The sequence below is a fragment of the Lipotes vexillifer genome, unplaced genomic scaffold (assembly GCF_000442215.2).
Source record: "Lipotes vexillifer unplaced genomic scaffold, Lipotes_vexillifer_v1.1 scaffold1069, whole genome shotgun sequence".
In the NCBI taxonomy this organism is placed as follows: Eukaryota; Metazoa; Chordata; class Mammalia; order Artiodactyla; family Lipotidae; genus Lipotes; species Lipotes vexillifer.
In genome coordinates, this window is record NW_006787014.1 from 83224 (window position 1) to 97642 (window position 14419).

The following is a 14419-nucleotide window of genomic DNA, read 5'->3' on the forward strand; positions in this document are numbered from 1 at the left end:
ACAGCCTTGAAAATCTAATCGCTAGGCTGATCAGATCTGAGTTCCAAGCACTGACTAAACTCTCTCAAGAATACCGCATGACGGAATTGAGACCTTATGTTTGCCATGAATAGCTTCACGTCATCTCCTACACAGGTAGATTATTTCAGAATATCTGTTTATGGACTGACTAAATCTGAATGACCTTGGAAACTTGTTACACTACAGATTCCTAGGTTGTGCTGACCAAGATTTTGCCTTAGGATGTTTGATAGGCAGCCAAGTTTGCTACGTTTGGGAACTCCAGTCCGAGACAGTGCCTCAAATTACAAGTCACTTTGGACAGAGCCCCTGCGCTCATTTGATGCAGTCATTTTCACCTTGTCCTGTCAACTCTGATGCTGTCTGAATGATTTTCAAGTAGAGGAAATGTGCCACTTAGTCATATCTGAATGGAAGGAAACTAGGAGCCCCAGTAGCAGTCTGTTGAGTTACCCGCCACAAAATGATCCACTGAGGCTTATCTTCCAGATACACTGAGATCCAAAGAAAGCTGTATAAAGGGATTGTGGGCATAAGACTGTCAGATACACCAGTGTGCACACATATGTGGCTACACGTGTACACGTGCTCTCACTGCCTTGTTTCTGGGACCTGTGAACAAAGTCAGCCAGGCTCTTGACCAGGGCTGCTGTGAATGATGGCTCAGGCTGTACACTGCACAGTTCAGGGCATCATTTTCACAGACTGTGATGTGAACGGCCCCCAGAAGTTGTGCAGTGTCCCTGTAGAAAGTTAGACATTATTTTGAAAATCAGAAGGCACCCACTACTGCGGAATCGAACAACGTTTGGAGGTGAAAGTTCACGGGATTAGATTCTCTTCTTGCTCTGCAGCCGGATCTCAAGCTCTGCTCTCAGCACATGGACACACATATGTACACACTGTACCTTCTGCACTTCCCCTTTCCTTTAATCCAGGCTGATTTGTGAGAGCTTCCCTCCCACACTTCAGTACCACAGATGGATTGGGAAAAGCCACAACAAATTAGAGGTGGGGAGTTAGTTCATGGGGGACAAGTTCCCAACTCAGGGCTCCTCCAGCTTTCTGGAACTGTTCAATGCCAATCTTGGCCGTCTTTGTCTCCAGAGCCCTTTTCTTGAAACCCAGTCCCATGCAATAAAGCACGTTTATTTCATGCAAACAAAGCTCAGTCGATGCTTATAGTTCCAGCTACCCCAGTTTCCTGGGCACAGCTTGGTTGGGAGCGCCTGGTGTGACGGAACATGCACAGCGCAGCGACATGGTGTGTTCACCACCAAACACAGAGAAGGAAGGGAGCTGCAAAGCTACGGTAGCTAGAGGAGGACTAGCTTTCCTGATTTCAGTTCACGAAAAGCCTCTGGCCTCTACAGTTCACTCGTTTGGCCTGGCATTTGCCCTTGGCTGTGAGATGACATTGCATTCAAAGTAAGTCAGATTAATTCCCAGGCTTGTGGGATCAGGGCTGGAGTCTCCCCTCCATTGCAGTCCTTCCCTCAAAACCAGTCCTAGGCTTTTGCATTTGTTTTTGTTAAGCAATTGGATCGTCCTGAAACGTGTATTTCCTCCAATCTCTTCCACTTTGCAAACTCCACAGAAGCATGTAACCAGTAATTTAAAACCCACAGGGACACTGACTGTGAGCTAAGGCTTCAGACATGCAAAGCGCACAACCCTGGGGAACAGCAGCGTCTGGGACAGGAGGCTCCCATCACTTCACACGAGGGTGGTGTGGGTTTTTGCAAATCAAACACACGTAGAAACCCAGTGGTGGCCCAGGTTGGACACACTGCATGGGAGGCACGGTTGAGTGAGGACCCAGACCAGGGAGCCACCTGTTCCTGTAGCTTGCGTACATTTAGTTCACACCACCTCAGGCCACTCACAGTTTGCTTACCTGCTCATTGTTGCTCTCCCACCATTCCCCATACTCCCTTTGGGGGTGAAACACTCTATTTCCGACTTGTGCTGGGCCAGTCTCCTGTCTTTGTACCTGGTGAGCACGAACAAGGACAGGAGCAAACAGAGAGATGTGATTGTGTGCTTCCCTGGCGGGGCTGAGGAAGAGCTGGGGCTGCAGAGGGTGGCCCCTCGCCCAAACAGGGCTCCTGCTTTCACTGCGGTGGCTGACCTGTGATGCTATAGATGGTTGTGATGGTATATCGATAACACTGGGGGGTAATTTTTTTACTCCTTGGTTGAGCCACATGTGATCTACCCTTTTACATTGCCTATTGATCATATTTAATAGTCAGTGGTAAAAAGGGTGTAATTCATAGCATCTAAGAAAAAGATTAATATCAGTACATTAGAATTTAGTGTTTACCATATGCCAGACCTGGTGCTGGAATTTGACCCAAATGTAGTCCTGGCAACAGCCTGTGGCAGAGCCTCTGCTATTATTATATCCATTTTACTGAAGCAGAAACCTAAATTATAAGGATTAAGTAGATTGATCAAGGATTTTGGACACAGGAATCTAAGTTCAGAACCTACACTTTTAGCCATTATAATGTGTTTGCCTTCTAGTTTAAAAAGTCATTCTTATCATTAATGAACCTTCAATGAGTGGTACTGTGTCTGAGCGTGATACTAGAGACTGGTGATGCCAAAAGAGAAAAGAGACGTTCCTTGGATGTGAGAGGTTTACATAACCATTAAGCTGAAGTGTGACAGTCAGTATTGGGCTGCTTGCATTGTGGTGAGTGGCTTAAACAGCTTTTATATCAGAGTTAGCAATTCACCACACCTGGAAGGTGCTAGAAATTTCATCTAAAATAAGTTAAGAGATTTCCAACATTTGTCTGCTACATGGTGCATCAAGATGAACCCTTATATTTGTATGACAGTTTTCAGAGCCAACATGCTTTCACAGAAATAATCTCTTTTTTAAATTCATCAGTTTAGGCCTGTGGGGTAATTAAAGAGGCATTGTTATCCCCATTTGCCAGATGAGGAAACTGAGACTTACTTAACTGACTTGACCAAAATCACAAGCCTAGTGAGTAGAGAGTAATAGTCAGTAGAGCTTGCAAGCGTCCAAGGCTCTTAAGGTTGGTTATCTTTATTACATTTTCCCTTCTAAATCTGGAGCCTGACCTGGTGCCACTTCATCCACGTTCCTGGTATTCAGCAGGTAGTGATAAAGTGACTATCAGAAGACCTGTTTACCCTTGATATAGTCACTTTTTTAAAAAGGTTTCTTTTTCTGCTGTCTCAAAATTCATGTTAAATAAAACAAAAGGCAACAAAATTAAAATCATTATTTGTCCTGGGATAAAGGGCTTCCTCATAACTTTTTTCTCTTAGATGTGAAAAGTATTTAGTATTTGAGTGAAAGTGAAATGGCTCATTAAATCAATCAAGGTTTCTTCAGTAAATGTTAGTTGAGCATCTATTAAATTCTAGGCAATGGGCTTTGTCCTAGGGATAGAGAGATAAATAATCCTCAGGTCCTGCCTCATAGAGCTCACAGTCTCATGGGAGAAGGAAGGGGAGAAGACAGTATGTACACCGTAACTTTAGGTCTAAGCCATAAAGAAGAGAGGAAGAGAACTTAAAAGACTTTCTTTGAGAAGGTAAAGCATCGGACCAAACCAGATTGAACAGCTTTTATTTCACCAAAGAAAACACCTTGGAAGAGGATCCCTTGTGAAGTACCAGTCATCGAAGGACATTCCACATTTCAATGGAAAATATTTTGTGTTTATTTGTGAATTGGGTTGCATAGCCAGAATGCTGCTCTAGAGCTTAAATTAAAAGAATATTAATATTAATAGAATGATAGAAGTAGTCATGGTTCCTTACAAAGGGCTCCTTAAAAGTATTTTTGAATATCTTCTGTTAGGCTAATTTCCAGTTAATTTAAATTTTTTCATAGCTAATTTAGGACATCTACACTCTTTATGCCCCAAAGCTCTTCTTTCTGTCTCTATCTGTGTTGCTTTGTCTGTCTGTCTCTCTCTCTCTCATGTACACACACACATATGCACACACTCTGCCAGGTGCCCCTGCTTATGAAACATCTTATTCTCTCATAACCCACTCTCTTTTGGTAAAAGATTTTACAAAACAAAATAAAAAATACAAATCCCAACTTATTCCAATAAAGCGAGAGATAACATTAGACTTATTTAGAACTTTCAAATAGTTTTTGTATTGAAGGTGAAAATGTCATTTACAGATTGGGAAGCTTATCTTTGCTTTTGGATGGGACCCTTCTTTCTGTCTATAACTATAATTACAGCTTAACTATGTTTACCAGATACTTAAATAAACCACATTTTCATTCATTCACTTGTTCATTATTCCATTCACCATAATGTGCTGTTTAAAGTAGCTAATAATGCTTTTATAGTCTCTGCTGCAGGTGTATAATTCTTTCCATTTGGGCTTATTTCAGAACTATAGAACTGTCAATTAAAATAGTTAAAGCTTTTCAGAATTTATAGCTAATTAAATATCAGTAAAAATTACTTCTCTTATATAATAAATTCATATATATTTTAGGCACTTACTAAAGCAGAGATATACACACAGTTATGCACACATGTACACACATACTTTTGAGGTACTGTTTTACGTGCTTTACAAATATTAACTCAGTTTTCAAATAAAATGTTTTGTGATTATATTCAAGGTCATAATAGAAATAATAATGATGACAGAATATTGAATGTTCCAGGTTCTTTTTGGTATATTATCTTCAATTCTTAAAACTACCCTACAAAGTAGGTGCTGTTTTCCTTACTCCAAAGAGGCAGGCATTGAGGATCAGGGTCCGTAAGCCCAAGCTTACAAGGTTTATGAACGCGGAACCCAGTATTAGAAAATGACTCCCAAGCTCATCTTATTTTCATTCATCTTCCATATAAGTAACAATGTCAGTAATTTTAGAAACAAAACTGTGAAGACTTATTATTTACCTTTTCTCGTCTAGGCCCCATTTTGCAAATAAGTAGTAGAGTTAATAAGGATGGCCAGTGGAGGAGCTAGTGTAGGACTGTATATTGTGTTCCCTCATTTGGGTTCCTGTAGATGCACTACATATGTTTAATTTACAGCATTCAAACCATTTACTGAATACTCCACGTGCAAGGCACTGTGATAAGGAGCACGTGGATAACTCTGTGCCATTGATAAGTTCATAGCCTGGAGTGGGAGGATGAAATGTAAGCAGATAATTTTTAAACAACGTGAGAAGTTTTATTATAGAAACGGATGCAAGAAGGACTCCTAACCCATACTAGAATGGCAGGAAAAACTTCAGTGAGATATGATCCCAGGGTAAATCTTGAAAGATGAGTAGGAATGCAGTATGAAAAGATGGGTAGGCAGGCAGAAGAAAAATCAAGAGCAAACAGCATGGTGTACATGGGGAAACAGTGCTTGGTGTTTTTTACTGTAACCTAGGGTAAATAACACAAGGTAAAATGCGCGGTGTGGATGGAGAGGCTAAGAAAAAGATGTGGTCAGAGTTGACATTTAGATAAAATACTACGGACTTGAGGGAATGGAACTAGAGATAGAGCGACTCATTCTATTGTAATAGTTCATGTGAGAGATGTTGAGATAATTCCTTGGGGTAGTGATAATAGGAGGAAAATTAGAGAACAGTTTCAAAAATATTTAGGGGGTAGAATGAGTAGGATTATCGATGAGTTTAAGAGAGTTCGTGTAGAATGCTACCTCAGTTACTGCCTTGGGTGGTGCACTTAACTAAGTTAAGAAAATATAGGAGGAGTATATTTGGAGGAAGAAATAAAAAGCTTCGTTTTGGAATATTGGGTTTGAGATGCTGGTGGAACATACAATTGGACAAATTCAGTAGGCACATGGGTTTAAGAATCCAGAAGTTAGGGGATTATTATGTACTTGGGAGCCATTAGCATACAGATGACTGCAAATACCGTGAGAACGGTTGAAAGTGCCCACAGAGAACCCGTAAACTATGGGGTGGTGGAGGGAAGGGTTACAGACTTGCTCATTCTACCTGTTCACAGACTCCTCTAACACTGTTAATGGAAGCATTCCCTCTAAATGTTTTCTGAGTACCTGCTATATGCTAGATACTGAATTCAGGGTTCTTCAATCTGCTATTTTTTTCCCTTTACAGTCTCCAGACTTGTAGATCTGTGCTCAATATAGCTTTGACACTTTGGTTTCTGGGCCATAATCTTAGCGTGAAAATCTGTCACAATAGGTTTAAGAGATATAGGAATGATTTGTTCTGAAATTAGCTTTAGTTGCTGTCTATGAAGTTTTTTTTGTTTTTTGTTTTTTTTTTTTGATTCCTTTTGTACCTCCTTTGTCCAGGAAGCTCTAGTTCCTCTCTACTCAGTTCTACAAGAGCCCATGTTCATCTGGTGAATTTAAAAGATATGGGGGTAATCACTCAGGATTGGATAGTAAATGTAATTTCTCCATAATGATTTGAATAAAAAATTGCATTTCTTGACTCCCTTTCCCCTGTCTCTCCCAATATCTACTAGACACTGGATTACTGAAATTTCTATATAGGCTACGTGGTCCAGAATGGATAAATGAGTCCAGAATGAGGTGAAAGGCCAGAATAAAATGAATAAATTCAAAGAAGAATGTGTATATTAGGTGAAGTAGCAGGTATTGTGGGGATGATGCCTGAAGCTAGAAGGAAAAGAGAGAGTTTGATATTAGACATAAGGACTCCTTATGGGAGGGAGATTCAGGTAATATGTTTACTAGAGGTAGGAGGGCTAAAATGATAATTCTAATTGCATTAGAATTTAATCATTACAATTGAGAAATGAGCCCATGGTGATGGTTTCCTCTTTATATAGGCACTAAAGTAACCCAGAGCGATAGCAGAGCTAGGGGTGGACAGAAATTCTTTACCCAGAAGTTGGTAGTAAATAGTAATTTTAAAGAAAGTTGAAAGATAGAGGGATAGCTAGATGTCAAGAGCCTCAATGGGATAACTAGATGTCAAGAGCCTCAGTGAAGGTGGTTTGTCACTTTCACATTTCTGTATGACGTGTGGATTATGTCTGGAAGTAGCATGGAGTTGCTGACCCCCAGCTCTGTGCCCTGAGGAATATGTGATGTGGAAGGATAAGTAACCTATGAAAGGCCTACAGGGGAAGGAATGTCCTTAGGAGAGAACCAGGTTTTAAGGTAAAGAAAATACAGTAAATGGAGTGTTTAATGAAGAGGTTGAAATTGAAGGAGGGTCTTTATCAAGAAATAGGGATTACAGACAGAGCCTTCAAATGGTTTGGAAGGGAAAAGTCCAGTGGGTGAAACAAAGACCAATATGTGTAAATGGAATTTCCCAACACGATTCTGTTTCTGAGATGCTAGGAAGATTCCATGGTAAATTCTCTCACCTTCCCTTAATGTCAAGTGCAAAGATTTTCCATCATCCATGAGTGAGGAGGCTCATGAAGCAAGTGCTGTTGTGAGTAGATATCCCATGTTTTCTGATACATACTGCAGACTCTCTGAGTATGTGGTTGAGATGAGAGGGGAAAAACGGCATTGAGATCCTAGAGGTCTCAGGAGTAGAGGGAAAAAAGGGACAGAAAAGGAGAAAGCTGAAGGTGCCAGAGGCACATTTCTCTGACTCCATAATTCAGTCAAGGCCTTGTCCTGCCCAAGGTGTTGTTCCTTCCAGTAGCTAAAATTATCTTGAGAAATAGATTTCTTTTACCATCTTCTCTCCCACACTGACTCACACTATGCCGCATACGCCACCCTTTGAAGGAGCGTTGAGCTAATTCATCTGAACGCTTAACAACACCCAGCTCATTTTCTGCTCCCACACTAGGTATCATTCAGTTTAGTGCAAACCACAGGGAGACATTTTCTCCTATGTGTAGAAACCACTGTACACACGTTTTACTTTATTCTATCATCCTTTGAAATATTTAGAGGGGAAAAAAAAAAAACCCCAACAGTGGTCTCTATTAGAGCTCAATGAAAGGAAGATGGAAAATGTTGGAAATTTCATGTATGTTTTCTGTGTAAATTCAATATGGAATGGTCACCAGTAGGGCAGGAGAGAAGGATTGGGGAGTTAGTGTGTAGGAGGGTGTTTTTAAAGGAAATCTCTCATTTAAAATGCATCCCATTTACGAAGTAAATTTAAACCCTCTTTTTCTTCAACTGCTTTCTGTTATTCAGAATAGAAGTATGGTATGAGCAGAGATAAATGATATGGAAGGGAAGAGTCTTTTCCTCAAAAATAAAAATTATTCAAATAGTTATAGAACAAATCACTTTGTCACAGAAAACCCAGTAAGTGATTTTCACACCAGAATTGCTGTCAAGAAGGCAGAGTTTTGAGGCTAAGGTTAAGCATAAACCTAGAAAACTAGAGAATTACAAAAAGATGATGAGTGAATACAAATTGTGAATGAATACGTGGATGAATAAATGAATAAAATGGAAAGGTGACTTGGGGGCTTATCAGATCTCCAAAGGGCTTTGTTGTTATTGTTGTTGTTTGTTTTGCTTGGTTTTGTTTTGTTTTTATGAAGTGGAAACTGAAGCAACTTTGTAGACTTAGGTCAAGAGACCAAGGAAGAGAGAAAAAAAATTAAAGATGTTTGGGGAAGGGGAATACCTAGTGTAGCGTTTTGAGATAAAACAATTACAGAAAAAAAGGAAAGAACACACTTTTTTCACTTATACTTTATAATTAACCAGTTGGCATATACTGCAGGCTTCATCTTCACACCATACCCAGAATCTGACCATTTCTTACCACCCCCTCTATTTACTACCCTGGTCCAAGCCACTGTCATCTTTTACTATGAAAATTATACTAGCTTCCCAAACTGGCCCTGCTTCTGTCCTTACGAAAACCCTCCCCACCACCCAACCCAGCCTAACCATATCCAGTCTCCAGACAGCAACCAGAATAATCCCGTCAATACAAACATCTTTTTTATCACTTCTCTGCTCAACCCATCTCCCTGAGTAAATCTAAATTTCTTATAACGGTTTACAAAGTCCTATATAATCTTCTCCCTCTATTATTTCTCTGATCCCATAACTTACATTTTTCCCCCTTCCCCACTTTGTTCTGCTTGAAGACACCATGCATCCTCCCACCAAAGTGCCATTTGCTTTGGTCATTTCCTCTGCCTTCAGTGCTTCCCCACAAAATATCTTGAGAGATTACCTCCTTTAAATCTTTTCTCAAATGTTCCTTTCTCAATATAGCCTGCCATGACCACCCTGTTTAAAAATGCAACTGTGACCTCACTCTTCCTACCATTTCCTGCTTTTATCTTATCCACCATAATTTATATTTTACTTATTTTGTTTTATTTACTGTCTTTTTTCCCAGTAGAATCTTCAAAAGAATGTGAGCTCTATGAAGCCATGATATTAGACTGTTTTCTTCACTGCCATCTTTCTAGTGCCTATGACATTGCCGAGCTTATTACGGGTGATGATATTTGTTGAATGAATATATGCATAAATGAATGAATAAGAGGAGAACCATGTTATGGGAAAATATTCAGGTGGGGAGGAGGAAAGATGAGCAAGCTCATGATAAACGACATGAGATCTCTCAAAGTTGGAATGATAATCAGCGAGAGGAGAAGGGGTGGAATTTGAGGTTTGTGAAAGTATGGGTAGAAAAGTGAAATAGCCACTGTGGGCAGGAAGCTTATGGAGTAAGCAAAAAATATAAGGAAAATGATTGGCAGGTAAAATATAGAAGGTTGTACAAAAGATCCTCATTTTAAAAGTATTTGCCTCTCTTTCATATAGCCCCATTCTTCATACCAAGCTGTCCCATTCTGACATTGAGGAGTTAGATGCTGATTAGACTAAGATGATAATGGTAACCCATTTTACTCATCAGTTTCAGCCAATGATCATGGGAGAGGGTATTCTGGACATTTCTAATGAATTTTTTAGTCTTATCAAGAAAACACTGGAAAACATGGTGCCTTTTTGCTGTGGACAGTTGTTTGGATGTGATACCTGACAATGTTACAGCCATGCAGCAGGCATGAGAGAAGTTAAGGCAACATTCCAAAAAATGGTGGCATGGAAGATTAAAAGAACATAGGTCCTAGGCAATGTCTCTGAGCCGCTGAATTAGCCTCTTTTTTTTTTTTTTTTTTTTGCGGTACGCGGGCCTCTCACTGTTGTGGCCTCTCCCGTTGCGGAGCACGGGCTCCAGAAGCGCAGGCTCAGCGGCCGTGGCTCATGGGCCCAGCCGCTCTGTGGCATGTGGGATCTTCCCGGACCGGGGCACGAACCCGTGTCCCCTGCATCGGCAGGCAGACTCTCAACCACAGCGCCACCAGGGAAGCTCAGAACTTCTTTTTTATGTGAGATTGGTTTCTTTATAATGTAAGCCACTCTGAATTAGATTTTAGATTCTCTAATGCCAGCATCCTCCTACCTCTTACCTTGCTTCATTACTTTCTCTACCAAGGCTGAGTCCAAGAATTTCTAAGGTTGTGTATAACATTTACTTATGCTTAGGTATTTATAAGTGTGTGTGTGTGTGTGTGTGTGTGTGTGTGTGTGTGTGTGTGTATATGAAAACCCTAAAGAAGCAAGTTACTACCAAATACTTTATCTTACCTAACCATTTGTATTCTTTTAAATAGTGTTCCTTTTTTACACATATTACTGTATATAAAAAGTGTGAGAGTCTTCATAGAGTTAGATTTGTATAGAAAAAAAAAGAGGGAGATAGGCGGGATAAAACAGAGTATTACGTTCTCAATAATCCACGTTTAGAGAATGCCTAAACAGTTGGCCCTTATAACCATGGTACAAACACTACTGTTCACTTATCAGAAGCTATGGTAACTGTAGTGACAATTAGTGCAGTATTGTGATTTATAAGATTTCAGATGACCAAAATATATTTTTCATATACATTTGGTCTTTCTCCACCGTTCCTGGCTCACAGCTCTAAAAACGCTTGAAATTTCCTAAGTATTGAGAGTGATAAATGTGTCGTCTGTGATATTAATGAGGTGACTTTTGGAACTCAGCTAAGGATGGGGCCTGGTTGCCAGTGGACCGAACCATGTGATTAGAGGGTTAGAACTTTCAATCCCACCCTTTTGACCTCCAGGGAAGGGAAAGGGGCTGGAGATTGATTTCAGTTGCCAGTGATCAGCGATTTAATCAATCATACCTATGTAAGGAAGCCTCCATAAAAACCCAAAGGACAGGTTTGGAAACTTCCAGGTTGGTGACTTGTAGAGATGTTCAGAGTGCAGTGCCTGGAGGGGGCCTGGAAGCTCTGTGTCTCTTCCCACATACTTTGCCCTGTTCATCTCTTCCATCTTGTTCTGAGTTCTATCCTTTTACAATAAATCCGTGATCTAGTAAGTACAGTGTTTCTCTGAGTTCTGTGAGCCACCATAGCAAGTTTATCCAAGCTGAGGAGGGCATTATGGGAACGTCTGATTTATCACCAGTCAGTCAGAAATACAACTTGGACTTGGGACTGGCTCTGACTTCCAGGGTAGGGGTCGTGGGAACCTCCAGTCTGTAGCTGGTTGATGACAGCTGTCGGGGAGGGCAGACTTGTGGGACTGAACCCCTAACCTGTGGGATCTGATGGTATCTTCAGGTAGGTAGTGTCACAATTGAGTTGAATTGTCAGACACCCAGTTGGTGTTCAAAGAATTGCTCGTTGGTGTGGGGAGAACCCGCCCATAATTGGAACTGAGTCCAGGAACCCAAATTAACCAGTTATTATCTGTTCAGTGTTGTGTTCTCAGACTGATTAACTAGTGGGAACTATCACAAGTCCAAGCACTTACAAGGACTTAGATAAAGTTTTTGGTTGCATGTGTTTGCAGAATTGGTATTGGCCGGCATGGATTTGCCAGATATTTCCCTCAATTACCTTTCATGTCACTAGACTAGGAAAACATCCAGAAAAACAAAGAAGAGACAAATGAAGAAAACAAAGCTTAGTGTCCCTATGTACTTATCTGTTACCTAGTCAGTTATAGATCCACATAAAAGTGGTCCTGGCTTTACTCAGTGATGATTTTGGAATTCTCTTCCAGGCGCCATCCTATTTGAGCCGATTATAGCAAATTTAGGAGCCAGTTTCTGTTTCTCAGTTCTCCCTTTCCCTTTGCCTCCCTGGCTTTGGACAGGATGTTTCTGCCTTTAGTTTTCAGTCTTGGCATCGGTCCAGTCATTGCCCCTACTTTCCCTCTGTACCAGTACAACCTTTATAACAGCTCTGGGCACATTCAACCTTGTTTCCGTGTTGGTTTACTCAAACACCAGGCTAGACCTTTGGTCTCCAGGCAAAGTTCGCATCGAACACCTACCCTAGGTGATATCTTTAGCGATCACCCAGAAACACAGTTTCTAATTTTAAGATGTATGAGGCAGAGTGCACACATTACATTTTATTTTTCAGATTTATTGACATATTACCCTTAGGATCATCCTACTTTTGGATCCTGACAGTGATAAAGTAAGGAGAGAAACTATGAAATATATTTGAATAGCATTTAAAATATTGCAGAAAGCTTTTCTTATATCATTTAATTTTCTCAACAAACTAAGTAATGTAATTATTATTCAGATAAGGAATCTATGGCTCAGAAAGCTTCCCAGAGGGGGCTTCCCTGGTGGCGCAGTGGTTGAGAGTCCGCCTGCCAATGCAGGGGATGCGGGTTTGTGCCCCAGTCTGGGAAGCTCCCGCATGCCGCGGAGTGGCTGGGCCCGTGAGCCATGGCCGCTGGGCCTGCGCGTCCGGAGCCTGTGCTCCGCAACGGGAGAGGCCACAACAATGAGAGGCCCGTGTACCGCTCCCCGTCTGGCCAAGGCCCCATAAGTGGTAAGTCACAGAAATGGGGCTAGAAACCAGATGTCTTACCTCCAGATATCATGCTCGTTATTAACGCCTCACCTTTTTTCTTCATTTTATGCTGAAAAAACCCCCTTATCTAAATAATCTGATAACCCACTTGAGAGACTGAAAAGGTCACACGTGCAAGTAGCAGTGTGTACTTAGTAGAGTCAGGTTTTGAGCACAATATAAACTTATTTTTTCAAAGGTCAAATTTGACTACACAGTGGCCGAGTGGAATAAATCACCCTCCAGGCCCCCACCATTTCTCTGACAGGAGTTTGCATATACACAGGAATACCCAAAAGTCTGAAGGCTGTGAAAGAGGCACCTCTGAGAAGATCAGCGTTGATGTGTGGGAGACTGTGTGACAGCAGAAGACAGACAGGATGTGGCAGGGTATCTTAACCACTCTAAGGAGTTACAAAGAGAGCTGGAGGAAAGCCCAAGTCATCCTTTCAAGTCAGACTGGTCAAAGGAGAATTCTAGATGTGAGCAGAAGGGAAGTTCTCATGAGTGAATCTTCAGAGAGGAAGAGTAAGGCCAAATCTAGTTCATTATCACAAAGTAATATTGCAAAGGAATTCCCCGCTTCAGACTCATCCTTCTGCCCTCTCTGTGCCCATACATAAGTAAACATATTAGAGTGGTTTACTACATGTTCTGGCAGATCTGTGGTCTCCATGTACAGAAAAACAGCATTTGCCCAGACTTGAAATGTCAATTTGATTCATTCAGAGATTTCAGATTAAAAACAAAAACTGAGCACGATCAATAGGCCCAGAAAATAATGTCAGAAATGAATATAAGTTGCAAAAGTATTTGAGAAGCTGCCAGGGAACATAGTACTCTGTCCTTTATAAAATAAAAGGAAGGTAGAAGTTGACAGTTGGGGAAGCGATGCAAATAACCAATTCAAATGTAAAGAATCAGCTATATTGACCCAGTAATTCTATTCAGAGGAATTTATCCTAAAGAAATAATTCAACAGAAGCTTGACGGCTTCTTTGCAAAGATTTTTCCCTTCAGTGATATATAATATGGCAAAAACTATACAAAACAAGAAAAAACAAACCACTGGAGAATAGTTTAATAAATTACAGCATAGCAGTATTATGGAAAAGTGTTAAATTTTGTATTGAGTAAAGCCTTTCATTTAGCTTCCAGAGAACTCCCAAAGGTTGTATTTTAATCTCACTTAGGATAAGAACTTGTTTTCAGATATGAATCATCTTTAAGTCATTGCCTTTTCATTGTGTACTTTCCTTCGACATTGCTGTTTGTTTCACAATCAGTAGAAACTCAGGAAGATACAGATTTTAAAACTAATTCCAAGGTGCTTTACAAGCTTACACAACATCCTCAATAGGGAAAACTTTTCAGGGAGGAGCAGAATGTTGACCAGAAGGAGGGTCTCCATATGAGAACAGGATCAGCCTAAAGAAACATTGCAGTAGCGTTAATTTAACATTGCTGGTTGCTATCTTAGGGTTGAGGAGTTTTCAGACAAAATAATTTATTCTTCCTAAAGACTGGTGAGTAGTTTTCCAGCAGGAA

The 14419-nt window shown here is 40.6% G+C and overlaps 1 protein-coding gene across 4 annotated transcripts in view; it reads right to left on the minus strand.

Moving 5' to 3' along the window:
• Positions 1–14419, minus strand: part of GRM5 (glutamate metabotropic receptor 5) — a 554676-nt gene that overhangs the window by 14576 nt on the left and 525681 nt on the right. For 2 of the 4 annotated variants that reach the window (XM_007459684.1, XM_007459682.1), the window contains exon 8: positions 1919–2014. The exons of 1 other annotated variant lie outside the window; for it this stretch is intronic. In XM_007459684.1, coding sequence (XP_007459746.1) covers positions 1919–2014 — 96 coding nt within the window. The remainder of the gene's footprint in view (positions 1–1918; positions 2015–14419) is intronic. One more of the 4 variants, XM_007459685.1, reaches the window with a different exon arrangement.